At 37.3% G+C, this 18686-nt stretch overlaps 1 protein-coding gene across 5 annotated transcripts in view; it reads right to left on the reverse strand.

The window, feature by feature from the left end:
• The window catches only part of LOC131432375 (integrator complex subunit 3 homolog), an 821606-nt gene extending 804979 nt beyond the window's left edge, over window positions 1-16627 (reverse strand). For 3 of the 5 annotated variants that reach the window (XM_058598609.1, XM_058598610.1, XM_058598611.1), the window contains exons 1-2: window positions 16419-16627; window positions 15881-16368 (exon numbers count right to left, since the gene is read on the reverse strand). In XM_058598609.1, coding sequence (XP_058454592.1) covers window positions 15881-16368; window positions 16419-16484 — 554 coding nt within the window. In that variant the 5' untranslated portion in view covers window positions 16485-16627. The remainder of the gene's footprint in view (window positions 1-15880; window positions 16369-16418) is intronic. The other 2 variants (XM_058598608.1, XM_058598607.1) reach the window with 2 other exon arrangements.
• Between the last annotated feature and the right edge of the window lie 2059 nt (window positions 16628-18686).

The raw sequence follows: 18686 nt of genomic DNA on the forward strand, positions 1-18686 counted from the left end.
AATGGGCGCAACGTACTGCGATTATCAAGGTTTTATATTTTTTGTTTATTATATAAACAAGGTTTTAGAAGAATTCATTAAAACAGAGAAAATTACCGTATTCATTGATGATATACTGATTAGCAGTTATACTATTGATGATCATCTAGATGTATTGTCCCCAGTTCTTAAAATGTTGAGCGACAACCATGTTAAGTTACAATTAGACAAATCGGTACTAACATGTGATTAGGGCATATCGTGCGATATGCCCTTTTGAAAGTTACGAAAAATAATGCTCATTACTCAAGTTTAAAACATGAAATTCAAGCATATTGCACACAATTTCGTAGATTGGGCTTCTATCTACGAGATTATATCGATTATTGTGTAAATGAAGGTTGTAGAGCCGAGCAATGAGCGTTATATTTTGTAACATTCGCAAAGGGCATATCGTGCGATATGCCCTAATCACATGTTACTACCGAAATGTGTAATTTATCGTTATTATGATGGTATGGGACATTTTGGCGCCGATAAGGTTTGTTACGAAATTAAACGTTTATTTTGGTTTCCTAGAATGAAAAAAAAAGGTTCTGCAGCAGGCAGAGAGATGTATTATTTGTGTAACTTTTAACCCTCGAGACAAAAAGTATGACGGATTTCTTAACCATATAGAAAAAGGTTATATACCATTTGATACCGTTCACGTAGATCACCTAGGCCCGCTGAAGCTACTAGGCGTAAAAATATTCATATTTTCGCAGTTATAGATGGATTTAGTAAGTTTATTAAACTCTTTGCAACACGTACCACTAAAACTTGTGAGGTTATTGTGGGGCTCGTTCTTTCTTTACGATTTAAGAGTTTTACTTTTGTACTGCTACTACCATTTATTATTAACAATGTTTGCTTATATACTACGAGTTAGAAAAGACTTACGTCTAATGTTAATTCTTAATTTATTCCGCGCTTGCGCATAAGCCTGAATTTCGTGTTTCTTACCTCCCTAGGCTTGTGCGCATGCGTGGTTATGCTATAAGGAAGAGAGAGAACACAGGCATTCAACGACCCCTTATTTCCTTCTTTTCCTTACGTTGCCCAGCTTGCGATGCCAACTATGACAAGTTAAATCCAGCTGTTTCTCCTCTTTCAAGGAGGTCATTTACTTGTCTCGAGGCATGTGTTTTATGCTATTCCTTCCTTCTTCGAGGAGGTCATAGCCCTGCTCTTATTTCTAACGGATTTTATGATTCGATGTCGTAACCCGGAAGCTCGACGATGCGGGAGATTTCATTTCTCGCTAGCTTAAATTCAGAATCCTAGTATGGGACTTAAATCTAGGCACGCTGGTGAAACTGTCAGCCACATTTCCAACCCCCGTAAATCCACCACATCGATTTACAAAATACCGTGGCTGATATTAATCGTTTCTCGTTAATGTAGGATATAATGGTGCAGTTCTTCTTTCCTCTATTTGAACGCTTTCACATTCGCCTGAGTTATTTATTTCGTTCCTGTCTGCCTCTTGTTGAGACCTTCGCAACGAGTTTCTATGATACAAGAAAGTAGTTAGTGAATCCCAAAATGAAGCAATTAACTGCCACCCTAATCCATAAATATCGTACAATATACGCCCATGCATTATTGTGTCTACCACAAACTTCAATATTCTCCCCATCATGTAAATTTCTAAGAATGTAGAAGTTAAATTTCCCAGCCATGTCGTCCAAGATATTAATTTTTCCCAATATCTATTCAGAGCGTTCTCTATCACTCTTTCCGATACTAAGGCGTCAAAATTATACCCTTGTAGGTTTGGTTGTTGACTCGCTTAAATTTTATGAAGCACATTTGAAGCGATTCTTTTTTCTCCTTGATCATAAATCATATTACGCATCTTTTCAATGCTATCGGCATCATAAACTCCGCTTTGCATTAGGCTTGGTAGCGGCGTATACGTCCACGTCGTGACTATGTCCGTAGTTAATTTATTTGGCGACGTCGTTTCTCTCAAACGACCATCTGTTATATACCATCTTCCGCCAAACATATACTTCGCAGGAAGGATTAGTGTACAATCTATTTCGGTTCCCCTCATTTGAAGGATTCTTGAAACTGGAGCTAAATACATTTCAGTCCCGTTATACTTGACTGGGATTTCCTGATAACATCGCTCCGCTGTTCTATGCGTGACATAGACAGGTTTGCATTCCAGAATGTGTAAAACCTCTCCTGCTACAACAGCTGTGTATCCAGATCGCTTCACTATCCCTGAAACGAACTCCGTTGGATTAAGCCGAGCTAGAGTCAGTTTTGTCTCCATTATCGTCTTGTCAACCTTGCACATTTCTGTCATAATTGTATTATAGATTTCCTCAAACTTTTGCCCAATGTAGCTCTCTACTAGCGTAATTTTTGAATTAAAGTAAGTAAACAAGTCATAATTTTTTTCATTCGGACGTCTTTTGAATGGCGATTTGAATTCTGTTTCTTCTAGGATCAATATTCTCGGATGATCGGTTTTGTAACCATTGTATCCACATATACGAGTTGGATCTCTGGTTCTGACGGAAAATACATGTGAGTCTGAAATAGCGCTATATACGGCTTGCGTATTTCTTTTCTTACCAGCATCCACAGTTTTATTTACCATTCCTTGATAAATTACATCGAATTCATCGTCTTCGCAACGTTTATCGCCGTTTATATCCCATTGCATATATCCTTGTTCCCCGTCTAAACATTTCCCTTGGGAGTACGTACAAACTATTCCGTTGCGTAGTGTTATCTGATCATTTTCATAATCCACAGAACTTGTATAGTCGTACAATGAAATTGCATACTCATAGTAAACCAATGCGTCTACCCAGGTGTAAAATGGTGTTCGGTAAATTCCACCCTTACACGAGTCGTTCCGTTTCTCTTGACCTCGTTAATTCTAGTCTCTTGAGTCAAACGTACTGAATTCAATAAGTGAGTTATTCTGCACTCTTCATTCGTGAATTCCTTAACCGAATGAGAATAGCCATATTGATAGTCCGACGTGTGAGAATGCATCCCACAATGTCGTATAGATCTTTTCAAGATGACTTTACATTGATACGCATGAGCAGATCCTTTTGCATTTTTTTTGTAAAACTTGTATTGGAACTTCTATTGTCGTTAAATTATTTGTCGGTGGAAAACATGGTGCTACGTCCAGCAACGAATATGTAGTTATATTTATCTCCGGATTCGCACAATCGTATGCAATCAATCCAGGAGCAATGGTTCCAAATGCTTGACATATTATCATCATCAAAGCCAAGGCTGCCAAACAAATATTTTTCAATTTTGTATTCTGTCTTCGGGTTGGTCTTTTGTTACTAGACTCGATGGCAATTTTCTGTTCGTTGTTTCCTTTCATTTGTGAGACCTCCACTTCATCTTGAGTGTCGGTACTTATTTTTGGTTCACTAGGCTTTACGTCTAGCACCGATAATTTAACTGTAGGTTTTACTACTGTTCCTTTTTGTGTTTTTATGACGGCGGACCTAATTATACCGTCTTTAGCGCGTCGTACTTCAACCACGAGACCCTTTATCCATTTTCCCTTTCTCTCTTCATCCGGAAAAATTACTATGTCTCCTAGCTTTAGAGAGGTCGATGACTCTTGCCATTTTGGTCTCCTAGCGAGGTTTGGTAAATATTCCCTTACCCATCGGCACCAATATTCTTTCGTAATTTGCTGCACTCTTTTCCATTGCTGTCGAGTAGCTTCTGCCTTTGAGACGTCATTTAAATTTGGTTCGGCCTCCCCTGAGCATCCCAATAAAAAATGATTTGGCGTCAACGCTTCATCATCCTCTGATTCGATAGGAATATGCGTTAACGGTCGGCTGTTGATGATAAACTCAATTTCTATTAACACACTTCGTAATATATCTTCAGGCATAGTTGTCTGAAGTGAAGGCATTATACTTTTAACTTCTTTTATCATTCTTTCCCATACTCCGCCAAAATGCGGAGCGGATGGCGGGTTGAAAAACCATTCTATTCCATCACCTGCCAGCCTTTCTTGAATCTTTTTCAATTCGTTATTTGCACCTATGAAATTGGTACCATTATCGCTGTAAAGTTGTGAAATTTTTCCTCTTCTGTGTATTACATTTTTTAGACACATAAAAAAGGCGTCAGTGCTTAAGTTATTCGCTACTTCAATATGAACAGCACGTGTTGATAAACAAGTAAACAGCGCACCCCATCTTTTTTCCGTTCTTCTTCCAATCGAAACTGTCATTGGACCGAAGTAATCAACTCCGGTGAAGGTTTTATCGGATTCTTCCTAAGGCTCGTTTAGCACTTTTCCAGTTCGAACACCAATCGATGTTTATAAATTCAAATTTCGTGAAATTAGTTTCCTTGACTAAGTTCACTACTTTTATATCTTCCTGGGTATTCAACTTGATCGGTCTAAGAGGCCACAATTTTTCATCTTCTTTCAAAAATGTTGGACCATTCTTCCATATGGATTCTCTTTCTGTTGATTTTGTAGCTTCATCGGCTGGATTATTCTTCGAGTTCATCCATCTCCATTGCGTTATCGATGTGCATTCTAGAATCTCGCTGATTCTTAGGCCGACAAACTGCTTGTATTCTCTGGGATCAGATTGAATCCATGACAAGACTACCGTCGAGTCTGTCCAATATATTACCTTTTCTACCTTAAGTCGCAGACTCTTTAAAACGGTTTCAGTTAACCTAGTTCCTAAGACCGCGGCCTGTAGTTCCAGTCTGGGAATTGATAAGAGTTTAGTTGGCGCGACCCAGGCCTTCGCAGCTATTATGGTTACGTCGACCCGGTCATCAAATATTGTTCGCATATAAACAACCGCTGCAAATGCTCTATCCGAAGCGTCAACAAACGTATGTATCTCTCTTTTTACTCCTTCTGAGAGATAAGAATGACATCTTGGAAATTTGATTCCTTTTAGACTGTCAATTCGCTTTTCCTGTTTGCTCCATTCCATATACATTGGTTCGGGGATTTTATCGTCCCAGCCGATCCCTAATTTCCATAAGTCTTGGATTAATATTCGGCTTTTAATTGTTACATTAGATATCAAACCTAATGGGTCATAAACGCTCATGCTGGCGGATAGTAATTGTCTCTTAGTAGTCCATTCAGGTATGTCTGACATCTTTACTCGATATCTTATGGTGTCATCGACGACGTTCCAATAGACACCTAAAACCTTTTCATAAGATTGCTCGTCATCGCCTAGCACGATTTCTTCCTTATGCATAATTTTGTCCTCAGACAATGAGTTTTCTAAATCTTTGGAATTTGTTACAAAATTCCTTATATTAAAATGTCCGTGGGCGTTAATCTCTATTACATTTCCCACAGTTTCCTTAGCCTCATCTATTGAATCGAAACTGTCGAGATAATCATCCACATAGTGGTTTTCAATTATCGCAGTTACCGCTTTTGGATAATCGATTTGGAATTTAATGGCATTTTGGTTTTTAACGTATTGTGCACACGACGGTGAGCACGTTGCACCAAAAGTCATTACTTGCATGACGTACACACACATATCCTCTTCTTCTGCAAATCTATACAGAAAACGTTGAGAGTTTTGATCGTCCTTTTTAATTTTAACTTGGTGAAACATTTCCTGAATATCACCAGTAACCGCAAGTTTCCCTTCCCTGAATCTAATTAAAATACTTAATAAAGACGTAGTTGCGTTAGGTCCTGAAAGTAGTTTGGAATTCAAAGATTGTCCTTTTATAATTGCGGCTGCGTCAAACACTAGCCTCGGTTTTCGAGGAATTTTATTTGGATTTGTAACTGAAAAATGCGGTATGTAGAATGTTCGTCTTGAATCTTGCATTAACTCTTCTCGGTTTAATTTTCTTACGTATGCCTTTGATTCATACTCCAATATTTTATCATTATACCACCTTCGCAACTCAGGATTTTCACGCATCTTTTTCTCTTGTCCCTTTAGTCTGCTTAAGGCAACTTGATAACTATTTGGGAGCGACACGTTATCTTCTTTCTATAATAGTCCTATTTCATATTGACCATTTGTATAACTAATCGTGTCCTTCATAATTTGCAAAGCTCTTTCGTCTTGTTTAGACATGAGAGGCTTACTCGGTACCATAACGCCAAATTCTTCAGTCGAGAAATAACTACGCATCATTTCCTTCATGGATTTTTCTTCGGAAGTCTCGTCATTATTAATCATCATTAAGAAGTTATTTTGTTTTCGATCGTCCATTTGTGTCCCGTATATTACCCATCCAATTTTAGTTTTCTGAGCTATCGGCTCATTAAATCTTCCTGAACGAGTATCGATAGCACACATGATATTAGAATGCGGTAATCCTATCAGAAGTTTTAGTTTCTCGTTTCCGTAATCTTTAAATTCAACATCTGAGAGGTAAGGATAACTTTTTACCAGTTGCTTCTTCCGAATGGATTGCGTAGGCAGAGACATTTCCTTTAATGTTCGTACCTTTTCTAACAGATACGTCTTCCCCTTGTAGCCCTTAATTCGAACTGATATTTCCTCGCTACCTTTGTCTACTTTCTCTTCGCCATTTGTCCAAGACAACGTTAACGGTTTCTGTTTTCCGCTTATTCCAAGCTGTCTGGCAACTTCCTCTAAAATTAATGTTGTTGACGAACCTGGGTCTAGAAACGCTAGTACGTCAACCTGTTTATCATTATTTTTCAATGTTACTGGTATAATCTGATACAAAACCTTTCCCCTCTCCTCATGATAATGAACCTTTTCGGCCTTCTCTTTTTTCTCAGAGACCAGGATTGAGTTCTCTGAATTTTGATGTATCAGTGTATGATGTTTACCTGTACATCCCTTTACCTCACACCTTTTCTTGAAAAGGCACGTTTTCAATCGATTATTGGCATAATTGCAGCAATTGAAGCATGCTTTATGCTTTATGAGTATGGCTTTTCTTTCTTCTACATTTGACTTCAAGAACGTAGGGCATTCTGATGTTTTGTGTTGTTTATTACAGGCAAAACAAGATACCTTTCTTTTGTTAGTATCGAAACTTTGATGCGTATAAACCTTATCTTTGGGTTTCATTTGTTTATCAGTTCTCAATTTCGACTCTGTTAGTTCCTGTGCAATTCTTTGTTGAGGCCTCAACCATTGGAGAAGATCCTCTAGTGTCGGAATTTCATAAGGATGTGCTTCTGATGCAATATCCTTACGATCAATTTCCCTTCGAGCCCAGTCTTGTCTTAGATTAAATGGCAATTTGTCTAAGATTTCATCTATCAGGGCTTGATCTTGCATATATCCTAAAGAGTTCGTTATCTTTATGTTTGTAACGAGATTATCAATCGTCGTTACAAACTCTATGACACTTTTTGGAACTTCCATTCTAGGATTCTTCAGTTCCTTTACTTCGTTTCTGAAAAGTTTATATATTTTCTGTTGGTTACCAAAGTTTTCCTTTAAGGTAGCCATTATCTTTGGAACATTTTTGCTATCTAGCAATAGAGGTTCCACAATTTTTAATGCATCACCCTTAAGATGCTTTTGGAGACGAGTCAAATTTTCTAAGTTAGAAAACTCGCCTTCTTTTGTTGTCTCCTTAAACGTGTTCTCGAATTTGGACCAAACTTTAAATGATCCATCGATATAGGGCAACTCCATCAGAGATTGCCTTGCAAACATCCTTACCATTTTTGCGGTCGCGTCTTCGGAACCGCCCTTGGACACACCTGGCTTGGATGATGATGCGCCTTTCATGTTATTTGCCAGATCGGCAAAAAACTCTTTCTGACATCGAAACATCTCTTCTGACTGTCTCAGGAGACCCTTGCTCGATTCTTCTGATGATCGTCTTAAATTAGCGACCTCACTTTCAAGCGCTTTTATTTGCGCCTTTATTATCGTACATTTTGGGCAAGCCCAAAACTCAGCCTTAGTTGGAATATGATCCAACCGCACACAGACGATATGAAACCATCTGTCGCAGTCGTCACAACAGACCATATTGTCTGCTGAGTCGGGGTTATCGCACAGCTGGCAATGTCCCTTTAAATTCTGTTTGTATTTAATCCCTCCCGATGCCATGTTCTCTCTCTTACCTTGTTTTCTTTTGACAATTAAGATGATCTAGTAGTCGGAGTTTCCTGTGCGATGGCTTCCGTTTTCCCGCTGCGCTTCCACTCCCGGTCTTCGTCTTTGCTTTACCACCACAATAGTCTTTCTTTTAGCGTGCCTAACTTAGGATGCGCTTCACTTTTGGCGTTTAACTAGCGCCACAATAATTCGAAGAACTTTAGCGTGCCTTACTTAGGCTACGCTTCACTTTTGCGCTTAACTAGCGCCACAATAGTTCGAAGAACTTTAGCGTGCGTTACTTAGGCTGCTTCACTTTTGCGCTTAACTAGCGCCACAATAGTTCGAAGAACTTTAGCGTGCCTTACTTAGGCTGCGCTTCACTTTTGGCGTTTAACTAGCGCCACAATAGTTCGAAGAACTTTAGCGTGCCTTACTTAGGCTGCGCTTCACTTTTTGCGCTTAACTAGCGCCACAATATTTCGAAGAACTTTAGCGTGCCTTACTTAGGCTACGCTTCACTTTTGCGCTTAATTAGCGCCACAATAGTTCGAAGAACTTTAGCGTGCCTTACTTAGGCTGCTTCACTTTTGCGCTTAACTAGCGCCACAATAGTTCGAAGAACTTTTTTTTTATCTAAAATGGCTGAAAATATTAAATTTCTTGAAGTAACATTAATGATTAGAGAGATATACTAAATATGACAAAAACGAAAAGTGTGCTTCTAGTGGATTATTTGTCCTTTTAAAGAAGCACATATATTAACAAGAATAGTTACAATTTAGGTGATTCTAACGCGTTGAATTAATAATTACATTTAGCTGTTTGTAGACGGTTTACATAAAACACATAGGAATAAAAGACACAAATACATAATTAATAACTTAGATTAGTAATTGGCGTATACGAGTTCTTAAGTAGTTTTTGATGCTGGATTTGAACAAGTGACGATGTGTAATGTTCTGTATTTCTCTGGGCAGTTTATTATATATTGCTGGACCAATGAATGTAATTCGTTTCTGACCAAAATTTGAAAATGCACGAGATTGCGAAAGATGATTAACTTGCCTTGTGTTGTGAATTCGAGGTGTTGTATTTATTGTTATATTGTGAAAAGTCTCCGGATTATGTATTATGTTGTGGATTAAGATTAATGTTTGTTCATCGCAGATAGCTAGAATGGGTAAGATTTTATGAGGAAGATCTGTATAAAGCTGAACTGTAGGAAATAGAAAGGGTAGATCGAAAATTATTCTGATACAACGATTTTGCAATATTTGCAATCTCTTCAATTTCGACTTGCAGGCTCTACCCCAGACAACGATGAGGTAACTCAAGCGAGGATGAATATGAGCGAAATAGAACAGAATAAGTGTCTTCCGTGGTAGAAAATGGCTTACACGTTTTAAAATTCCGCACAATGATGAGATTTTTTTTCGATTTCCTTTATGTGATGTTCCCAAGACAACGTAGAGTCCAGATGGATTCCCAAATATTTAAAAACTTCCACTCTTTCTATAACATTTCCTTCCATAATTAAGTTGGGAAGAGTGGGAAGAACTTTCCTAGGTGATCGGAACATTACACATTTTGTTTTTTGTAGATTCAAAGAGAGCAGATTTTTAGAGAAGTATTCTTTTAAAATCAGCAAGTCGTTATTCATGTTTGTTATAATAGAACTTGTATTGGCATTCGGATAAAACAAGGCCGTATCATCCGCGTGCCTTACTTAGGCTGCTTCACTTTTGCGCTTAACTAGCGCCACAATAGTTCGAAGAACTATAGCGTACCTTACTTAGGCTACGCTTCACTTTTGCGCTTAACTAGCGCCACAATAGTTCGAAGAACTTTAGCGTGCCTTACTTAGGCTACTTTACTTTTGCGCTTAACTAGCGCCACAATAGTTCGAAGAACTTTAGCGTGCCTTACTTAGGCTGCTTCACTTTTGCGCCTAACTAGCGCCACAATAGTTCTTCACTTTTCAGGTCTTAGAAGACCTGGGTAGCACTTTTACTTAGGTAAACTCTTTTTGACTTTTCCTCTCTGGAGCCACCAAACAATGTGGGGCTCGTTCTTTCTTTACGATTTAAGAGTTTTACTTTTGTACTGCTACTACCATTTATTATTAACAATTGTTGCTTATATACTACGAGTTAGAAAAGGCTTACGTCTAATGTTAATTCTTAATTTATTCCGCGCTTGCGCATAAGCCTGAATTTCGTGTTCCTTACCTCCCTAGGCTTGTGCGCATGCGTGGTTATGCTATAAGGAAGAGAGAGAACACAGGCATTCAACGACCCCTTATTTCCTTCTTTTCCTTACGTTGCCCAGCTTGCGATCCCAACTATGACAAGTTAAATCCAGCTGTTTCTCCTCCCTTCAAGGAGGTCATTCACTTGTCTCGAGGCATGTGTTTTATGCTATTCCTTCCTTCTTCGAGGAGGTCATAGCCCTGCCCGAGATAAGTGCTTACATTATTTTATTTTAGCTCTTTAAACGATGACATCGGTCGTTGCTCTTATTTCTAACGGATTTTATGATTCGATGTCGTAACCCGGGAGCTCGACGATGCGGGAGATTTCATTTCTCGCTAGCTTAAATTTAGAATCCTAGTATGGGACTTAAATCTAGGCACACTGGTGAAACTGTCAGCCACAGTTATCAAAGCACTTCGATCGTATTTTATTAACTATTAAAAACCTAGAATAATTATATCAGATCGTGGAACCGCTTTCACTTCAAGGGAGTTCAATACGTTTTGCTCAGTTCAAGGTATAGTACATGTATTAATAGCTACTGGTTGTCCTAAAGCAAATGGACAGATCGAACGATATAATAGAGTACTTATTCCATTGTTGGCAAAACTGGTGGAAGAAAGAAAGATGTGTTGGGATGATGTGTTGTTTGAAGCAGAGTATCTTTTGAATAATTCCTTCAATAGATCGATTGGTAATATCCCAGCAATCTTATTATTTGGTATTCAACAAAGGTCTAAACTAGAGTTAGATATAGAACGCTTTCTGGAAGGTATCAACTCAGAAGTCGACCGTGATTTAAAGATTATTAGACATGAAGCGGAAAAACGAATTAAACAGTTACAAGAGTATAATAAACTGAAGCACGACGAAAAATGTAGACGCAATACTACTTACCAGGAAGGTGATTTAATAGTTATTCGAACCGTAAAAGTGCCAGGAGAAAACAGTAAATTAAAACCAAAGTATAAGGGACCATATCAGATTTGAAAGGTTCTTGACAACAATTGATACATCGTATCAGATTTGGATACGGATATCAGGTGATAAGTACGCATTTTGACGGTACTTTCGACCCTCTTAATCTAAGACTGTATCGGAAAAGTAGTGATCTTCAGTTCGCGTCAAGTTGTTCGTCGGATGAGTCGGATTTTTATGGGTTTCCAGAAGAATGACAGTGAGGCTAAGCTATTGTCTTTACGCGTTGTTGAATTAACTTACGTAAAATGTAAGATTGAATTTCTTCCAATGAGTGAGTTATGATGATTTGTGCATATTGTCGTTAGCTTATATTTCGTCATTGGATGGCAACATAAGCTTTTGGTTGAACTATCGGGGGCGATAGTAGCAGAATGGCCGAACTGTAGCAGTTTGAATTATTTTTCCAAGGGATCTACCGTCTACCTAACATCGACCAACCCTCTTATTTTGTTAAGTTATATTTTGCGTGTACGAGCGACACATCCGGTCATCACTTTCTAGTCACAAGACACACGTAATAAACATTGTTATTCATTAAACACGCTTTTTCCTATCGAAACTACTAAACCACCAGCTAGCTTACACTACAATCAACGGAATACGACACACATTCGCTTTAGCCCAAAAAAAGAAACATTACCCAAAATTAATGTGAAAATGTGTACAGCTTTTAAGCATCGAAAATGTTTCCTCAGAACTTGTTCTGTATGTTCAAGTTGCCACTCGTACTTCAGAGCTCTAACAGACCCTGTCAGCTTGGAGCGAAGTCAATCTTCAGTTCAGCAACGCCATCGCACGGCATCACATTCAACATATCATGTCAATTGTATGGGTGCGCAACCCTGCTATTTTGGCGCGCACGAATTTGACATTTTTCTCCCCTACTTCTATGTATAAGATTCGATGCGGGCTCGCCTGGGGGCGACATGCTCGCAAAAAAGGATGTTGCCAATGATTTGTTCGGGAAATGTGAGAGCTGGATATCTTGTTAATATGATGTCTTTGGCTCTATTAAAGTGGATATTTTCAGGTGCGAAGAAACTTTTGGTGACTTGGAGAGACGGCGCTTACATTATAAGTTGATATTGATCTGACCAATTTAAACATTCTTCTCAGCAATAATGACTTTTATCGTATCAAAGAACGCTCTCTAGCAACTCTTGACACGATGCAATCAGTGCCATCCAAAGAATCCAAATCTGCAGATTTCGAACATAGTGTTGCAGACATTTTTTGTTGTGCAGACTTTTGAAAATCGAGGTTTTCGCAGACTTTCGTCAAAATTTACATACTTTCGAAATTGTCGCGACCTTTTTTTTGCTCGCCAAATCAGTTTAGCGTATCATACTTAATTGAACAATCCAATCAGCGTGGTCACCACGAGATAGCGTTATGGTGATTGTTTTGACATATCCCATGTATTTAGAAAAATTTTTGACAAATTTTTCAATTTACTTGAGTTTGAATGAATGCAGATGGCAAAACCTTGCAAATATGGGTAAGAAAAACGATTGTTCACGTGTTGTCATCAAACATATGATTTCAAATTGTCCTATATTCTTGACAATCGCGGATGAAATTTGAAATTTTCAGTTCACATACAGATTTGATTTAGATGATAAAACATGAGTAAATAGACTAGTCATAAAACTTTTGATCATAATTTATCAATTAATCTCAAAATCCAACCTAAAAAAACAAAGAATATCCCAAATTAAAAACAGTACCAAACCTCACTTCTTCGAATTTGGTATTTCATGTTACGATTTCTCCATAAATATCAATCAAACATACCACGGAAAGTTACTGAATCATTATTGATCGATTTTTTTACCAAATTTTCACACGTTTTTGTATGTTAGTATTCGATTCATGAGAAAAAAAAATAAAAACCCTGCATTTTGTTCGAATCTTCAAGCAAAATCTGAAAATTATCACCATCGCTTAGTTCAAAGCTCGCCACTCGGGCAGCGCAGCGATCGCAAAAGAGTTGGTTGGATTCTTCAATAGACATGCCTGCAAGCAATTGAAGAATCCAACCAACTCTTTTGCGATCGCTGCGCTGCCCGAGTGGCCAGCTTTGAACTAAGCGATGGTGATAATTTTCAGATTTTGCTTGAAGATTCGAACAAAATGCAGGGTTTTTATTTATTTTTCCTCTGAATCGAATACTAACATACAAAAGCGTGTGAAAATTTGGTAAAAAAATCTATCATTAATGATTCAGTAACTTTCCGTGGTATGTTTGATTGATATTTATGGAGAAATCGTAACATGAAATACCAAATTCGAAGAAATGAGGTTGGGTACTGTTTTCATATCTGGGATATTCTTTGTTTTTTGGGTTGGATTTTGAGATTAATTGATAAATTATGATCAAAAGTTTTATGACTAGTCTATTTACTAATGTTCTATCATCTAAATCAAATCTGTATGTGAACTGAAAATTTCAAATTTCATCCGAGATTGTCAAGAGTATAGGACAATTTGAAATCATATGTTTGATGACAAGACGTGAATAATCGTTTTTCTTACCCATATTTGTAAGGTTTTGCCATCTGCATTCTTTCAAACTCAAGTAAATTGAAAAATTCGTCAAAAAAAATTCTAAATACATGGAATATGTCAAAACAATCACCATAACGCTATCTCGTGGTGACCACGCTGATTGGATTGTTCAATACATACTTGCTGATTGCAGTTTTTTTTCGGCTACACAGACATTGGCAACCCTGTATGAAGATTTTTGTAATTTTTACCTGGCATCTCTGGTGCCATTGAAGGGAGACGGACATCATCTCAGCGAAAAACCAACATGGCTCATTTTAGAGTGACTATAATCAGAGTGGCGACAGCTGTTCGTTTGGAATGACAGCTCCCAGTTCCAAACGAGCAAACGACCTGTCAATTCAATGTAAAGCTAATGGAATGTTTTGAATTGTTGCCAAAATTTCGGACGAGATGTCGTCACTCTGGTTATAGGCACTCTAGCTCATTTAACATAGAATGGACACCAGTGCGAAAGCGAATTTCTCTCGATGTCCTGCCTGAGCTAGGGATGTCGGAAATTTCGAATTACTCGATTATTCAATAATCGAGTATAATTTTGAAACTAACCGATTGAAATTTCTTCGATTATCTGGGTTATTAATCGATTACTCGATTATTCATTCGATTATAACTATGGGATTTTTTTATTATTCGATTAGTTCAATTATCGAATATTAGTTTTAAGCTATTCGATTAAATATTACTCGATTATCTGGGTTATTAATCGATTACTCGATTAATCGATCAATATTACGACATCCCTAATCTGAGCATCACGGGTTAGCACGCTGCTGTCAGTGGATAATTGTGATAGAATCATTTTACTTTTGCCGCTTATTCTAAGGCTGTGAACCATTTCGCGGTTAATTTTAACTTTTGGTTAAAATCTGACACTCGAATGGTTAATTTGATGTCAAAATAAACTCTACTCGAGAGCATTGTTATTTTTGACAGATCGATGGTTATTTTCCAACACTGAAAAAAATCTTGCAATGAAGATTCTAATGTCGTCGTTCTAATATTAATTCTTTTGTTGAAATTATTTCCAGTACAAAATAAACCTAAAAAACTTTCCGTCCGTCAAATTTTGAAATGGGCCGCAGTTTTAGTTAAATTTAACTACTCGACACAAAATAACCACTCAAGTGTCAGATTTCAACCAAAAGTTAAAATGACCGATAAATGGTTCACAGCCTAAGTATGTGCATATAACCTTTGTATAAGCTGTGTCTATGAAAATGTCTGTGAATGCTCTACACCATGGAAATCGTCAAGTCGAATAATCGATTAGATTTTCTGCGATAATTGTAAAAAAAACAGATACATATATAGATTTGTGATATAAAACCCACAATAGTTAGGGCATTATTACCTTCAAGGTAGAAAATCTTAAACCATATTAAATTTAAAAAAAGCAGATAACAGAGAAACATCACACGACCTGAGCTGAAAAACAACAAGTTATACCAATCGCTATGAAAATCATCTTTGTAAACCAAAACTGAAAATAAGGATACATTTTACTACTACTTTATTCACCCCGATTCATTATTTCTTTCGAATCGGATTGTTTCGATCGAATACGAAATTTGGCATTCTGTAGCTCAATCGAGTTCGAGTTTTCCATACAAAAACATTACAAATTTTTACATTCGTTCGACAAAATCCGATTCGACCGAAATACAGAATAGGGATGACTATTACCATGAATGAAATAAACCTAGATTCCCCAGTGTAATAGTACTGTAGTTGAGCAACCCGTGAAACCAAAAGCGCTATCTGGTGTAGAATGAGTGCGTAAATGATCCTAAAGTGCATGTACAAAATTGCCTGCGCATTTAACACAACCACAGGTGCTAATAGAAAAAAGTACACCCGTTTCTCACTAGAAGCGCTGTTAGTGTCTTCGTACAATGGAAAATCTATGTTTATTTGATTTATGCTATTACGGTGAGGTGACCAAGTCAATTAACTAAAGGTGAACAGTGTTATGTAATACACCAGCGAAATATTTCTTACCTTAAATAGGTGTACACTACTGTACCAATCAGAAACTGATCCTTTTCTATCCATGAACGGTATTCGATAAATATATCAAGCAAACCCTCAACAAGAGAAATGTTTTTCAAGCTTATGTCTCCGCCGCTAGCTTGTCTTAAGATATTCCAAACTATGTTATCTACGTTTGATACTCGATTTCGAATCAGTTCTTTAAGAAACCATAATAGTTGTTTTCGTGGTAGATCGTTCAACCTTTGATATTTTTCTGCTACTAGCATTGCCAAATTATTAGTTACAAACAAAAGTCCGTCGTGAGATAGTAAAGTGAGGTCACTGTAAGCTTTTGTTGAGGCGCTAGGATTCGTTAAGATCAAATACATCATTGCCAATGACAGATCTTCATGTTGTTTCTCTTTACAAATTGTATTAGCTAATAATTCGCTTGAATCTTTTTCAATAATATTCTTCAAAGCATCCTCGTAGTTTCGAAAGGTTGATTCATATTTCTAGAATAACGTAAACAAATATATTTGAATTTTTTACTCGCTAAAATTACCTCTTCGAAGTCATCTTTGACATCAACTATGGTGTGGATAAAAAGTTTTGATTTCAAGATTTCCATATCTTTATATCGTTAAAAATATATTTACAACTTGCATGGGTTCTAAATTCATTTAAATGAAATAATTTCTTAAACCTACGACACAGGACAGGACCACACAACTGTTTATTACCGGCGTCGAGTCAGGCACTAAAATCACGCGCACCAAAAAAATTTTTAATGTCTGGAATTAAGCGATTGTTGCACCATCTGTGTGTCAAATTTTGAAACCGTCAAGCTAGGCTCAAAAATTCAGAGACCAAAAAATTTTTGTGCCTGTGAGCAAATTCAGCAGCTGCAAGATTCATATGGGTGGTCTATAATGTAAATAAAACTGAAACAAACGAATCCCCAGCAATCCGTTTTAGTTTTATTTATTCGACCAGTTCTACTGTCAAATTTAAAACTGGTATTAGGCTCTCTGACAGCTCACTTACAACCACAAATGCAAATGAGATTGGTTTGTTTTCATCAGGAAACGCATGCATTAAACACGGGTCAGACGATCAATAAACTTCGGTCGACGTCCAGATTAATTTATTAATTATTTTAGCCGAATATTGCTCACGTATCCGACGTTAAAATGTTCCGTGAACTTAACGTAGTGTCGTTTCAGATTAATCGCATACTATTAATGTTGTTGTTCCATAATCGTTCCATGCAGGTGATAGTCGCTTGATGCTGCGTGTGAATCGCTTTTACATATTGTTTTGTTTTCATCAGGAAACGTGTTGGCCACCCATTTTTCAGTAGGGCCGCCATTCATTTTTCACCGGGCATAGAAACCTCAATACACTGCCGTTCTATTTTTTCTATATTTGAAACACAGATAAAACGCTGCTGGGGCTGCCAGATTATTTTGTTATAATTTCTAGATTTAAATTTTAAAACTGACATAAGTTATGCATCTAGAACTAGAACACTCCTGAACATGCCCTGAGTGTAATATCACAGACTAACAGACAGGACACTCAAATTAGATTCTTCAATCATTTTAACGGTCATTTCGAATATTGCTTTAGTTGGGACAGTACTCGCATATGTCATGATGGCGACACGTTACCCTATCAAAAACATCCTGTCTGCAGGGATGTCAGGTCATTTTTTCAAAAATCTGTGATCAAGCCAAAAACCTGTCTGTGAAAATCTTTGCCCGTTTTCCGTACCATAATAGCAGATCAAAATCAATTTAAAAAAAGGTATCACTAACAACACGCTCTGTACCTTTTTCCTCAACCGCTCTGTACTTTTTGGTGCTAAACTGTGCTCGATATCAAAAATCTGTGAAAATCTGTGATTTTTTCCAGAATTTGTGAAATTCTGTGATCATTTTCAGAAATCTGTCATTTTTAAAATCTGTGCAGAAAATTGAAAATCTGTGAAACACTGATTAATCTGTGAACCTGGCATTCCTGCCTGTCTGTCATCGAGACTGTGTTTATTTTTTTCATTTACCAACAGAGTTGAAATTCATACAGAATTACCAGTAATATATTGATTTGTATACGTCCTTGCGAATTTCATGCAGGATACAGATTTAATACATATTGCCATACATAATTGTGCCTACTTCTCATCCTCCAACCCAATACAAAATCGAACCCGTTTTGTTACAATATTTATTTGCTTCTGATCTGCCGCCACTTAATTTCGGGTGAAAACTACCAACACAATAAAAAATAGTCTAGATGAACAACGTTGAGTCAAATAAATGGTTACCTTCCAACATCGCGAAAAAGCTAAATATATATTACATTCTCCACAAACGTAATCCAATAATTTATTGTGACGATTCATTTTTAAATAATATGATGAAATCAGGCATCCCAGCAAGCAGCTGATCGGTGTTGACAAACGAGGGGAAGTCAACTAACACATGGATCAATAAGTCCCGAGACTAAAGCAGAGATGTCGCTCGTAGTAAACTAGTAACCACGTCTTTCTAGAGTACTAACCTTTGCTTGAAACGGGTCAAAATTTTAAATCGATCCGACCAAAAACAGCTGAGTTATCGAGGTTGGAGTAAAGTCGTTTTGTAGTTTGTTAAAAAAAAATGGAAAAAACCGAGTTTCGTGTTTTAATAAAACATTGTTTTTAATGGGTAAAAACACCGTGCAAGCGAAACAATGGATTGAAAATTGTTATCCGGACTCTACTCCATCAAAAGCAACGATTTGTCGGTGGTTCGCCGAGTTTAAACGTGGTCGTACCGACACAAATGAC

The sequence above is a fragment of the Malaya genurostris genome, chromosome 2 (genome assembly GCF_030247185.1).
Source record: "Malaya genurostris strain Urasoe2022 chromosome 2, Malgen_1.1, whole genome shotgun sequence".
Classification (NCBI taxonomy): Eukaryota; Metazoa; Arthropoda; class Insecta; order Diptera; family Culicidae; genus Malaya; species Malaya genurostris.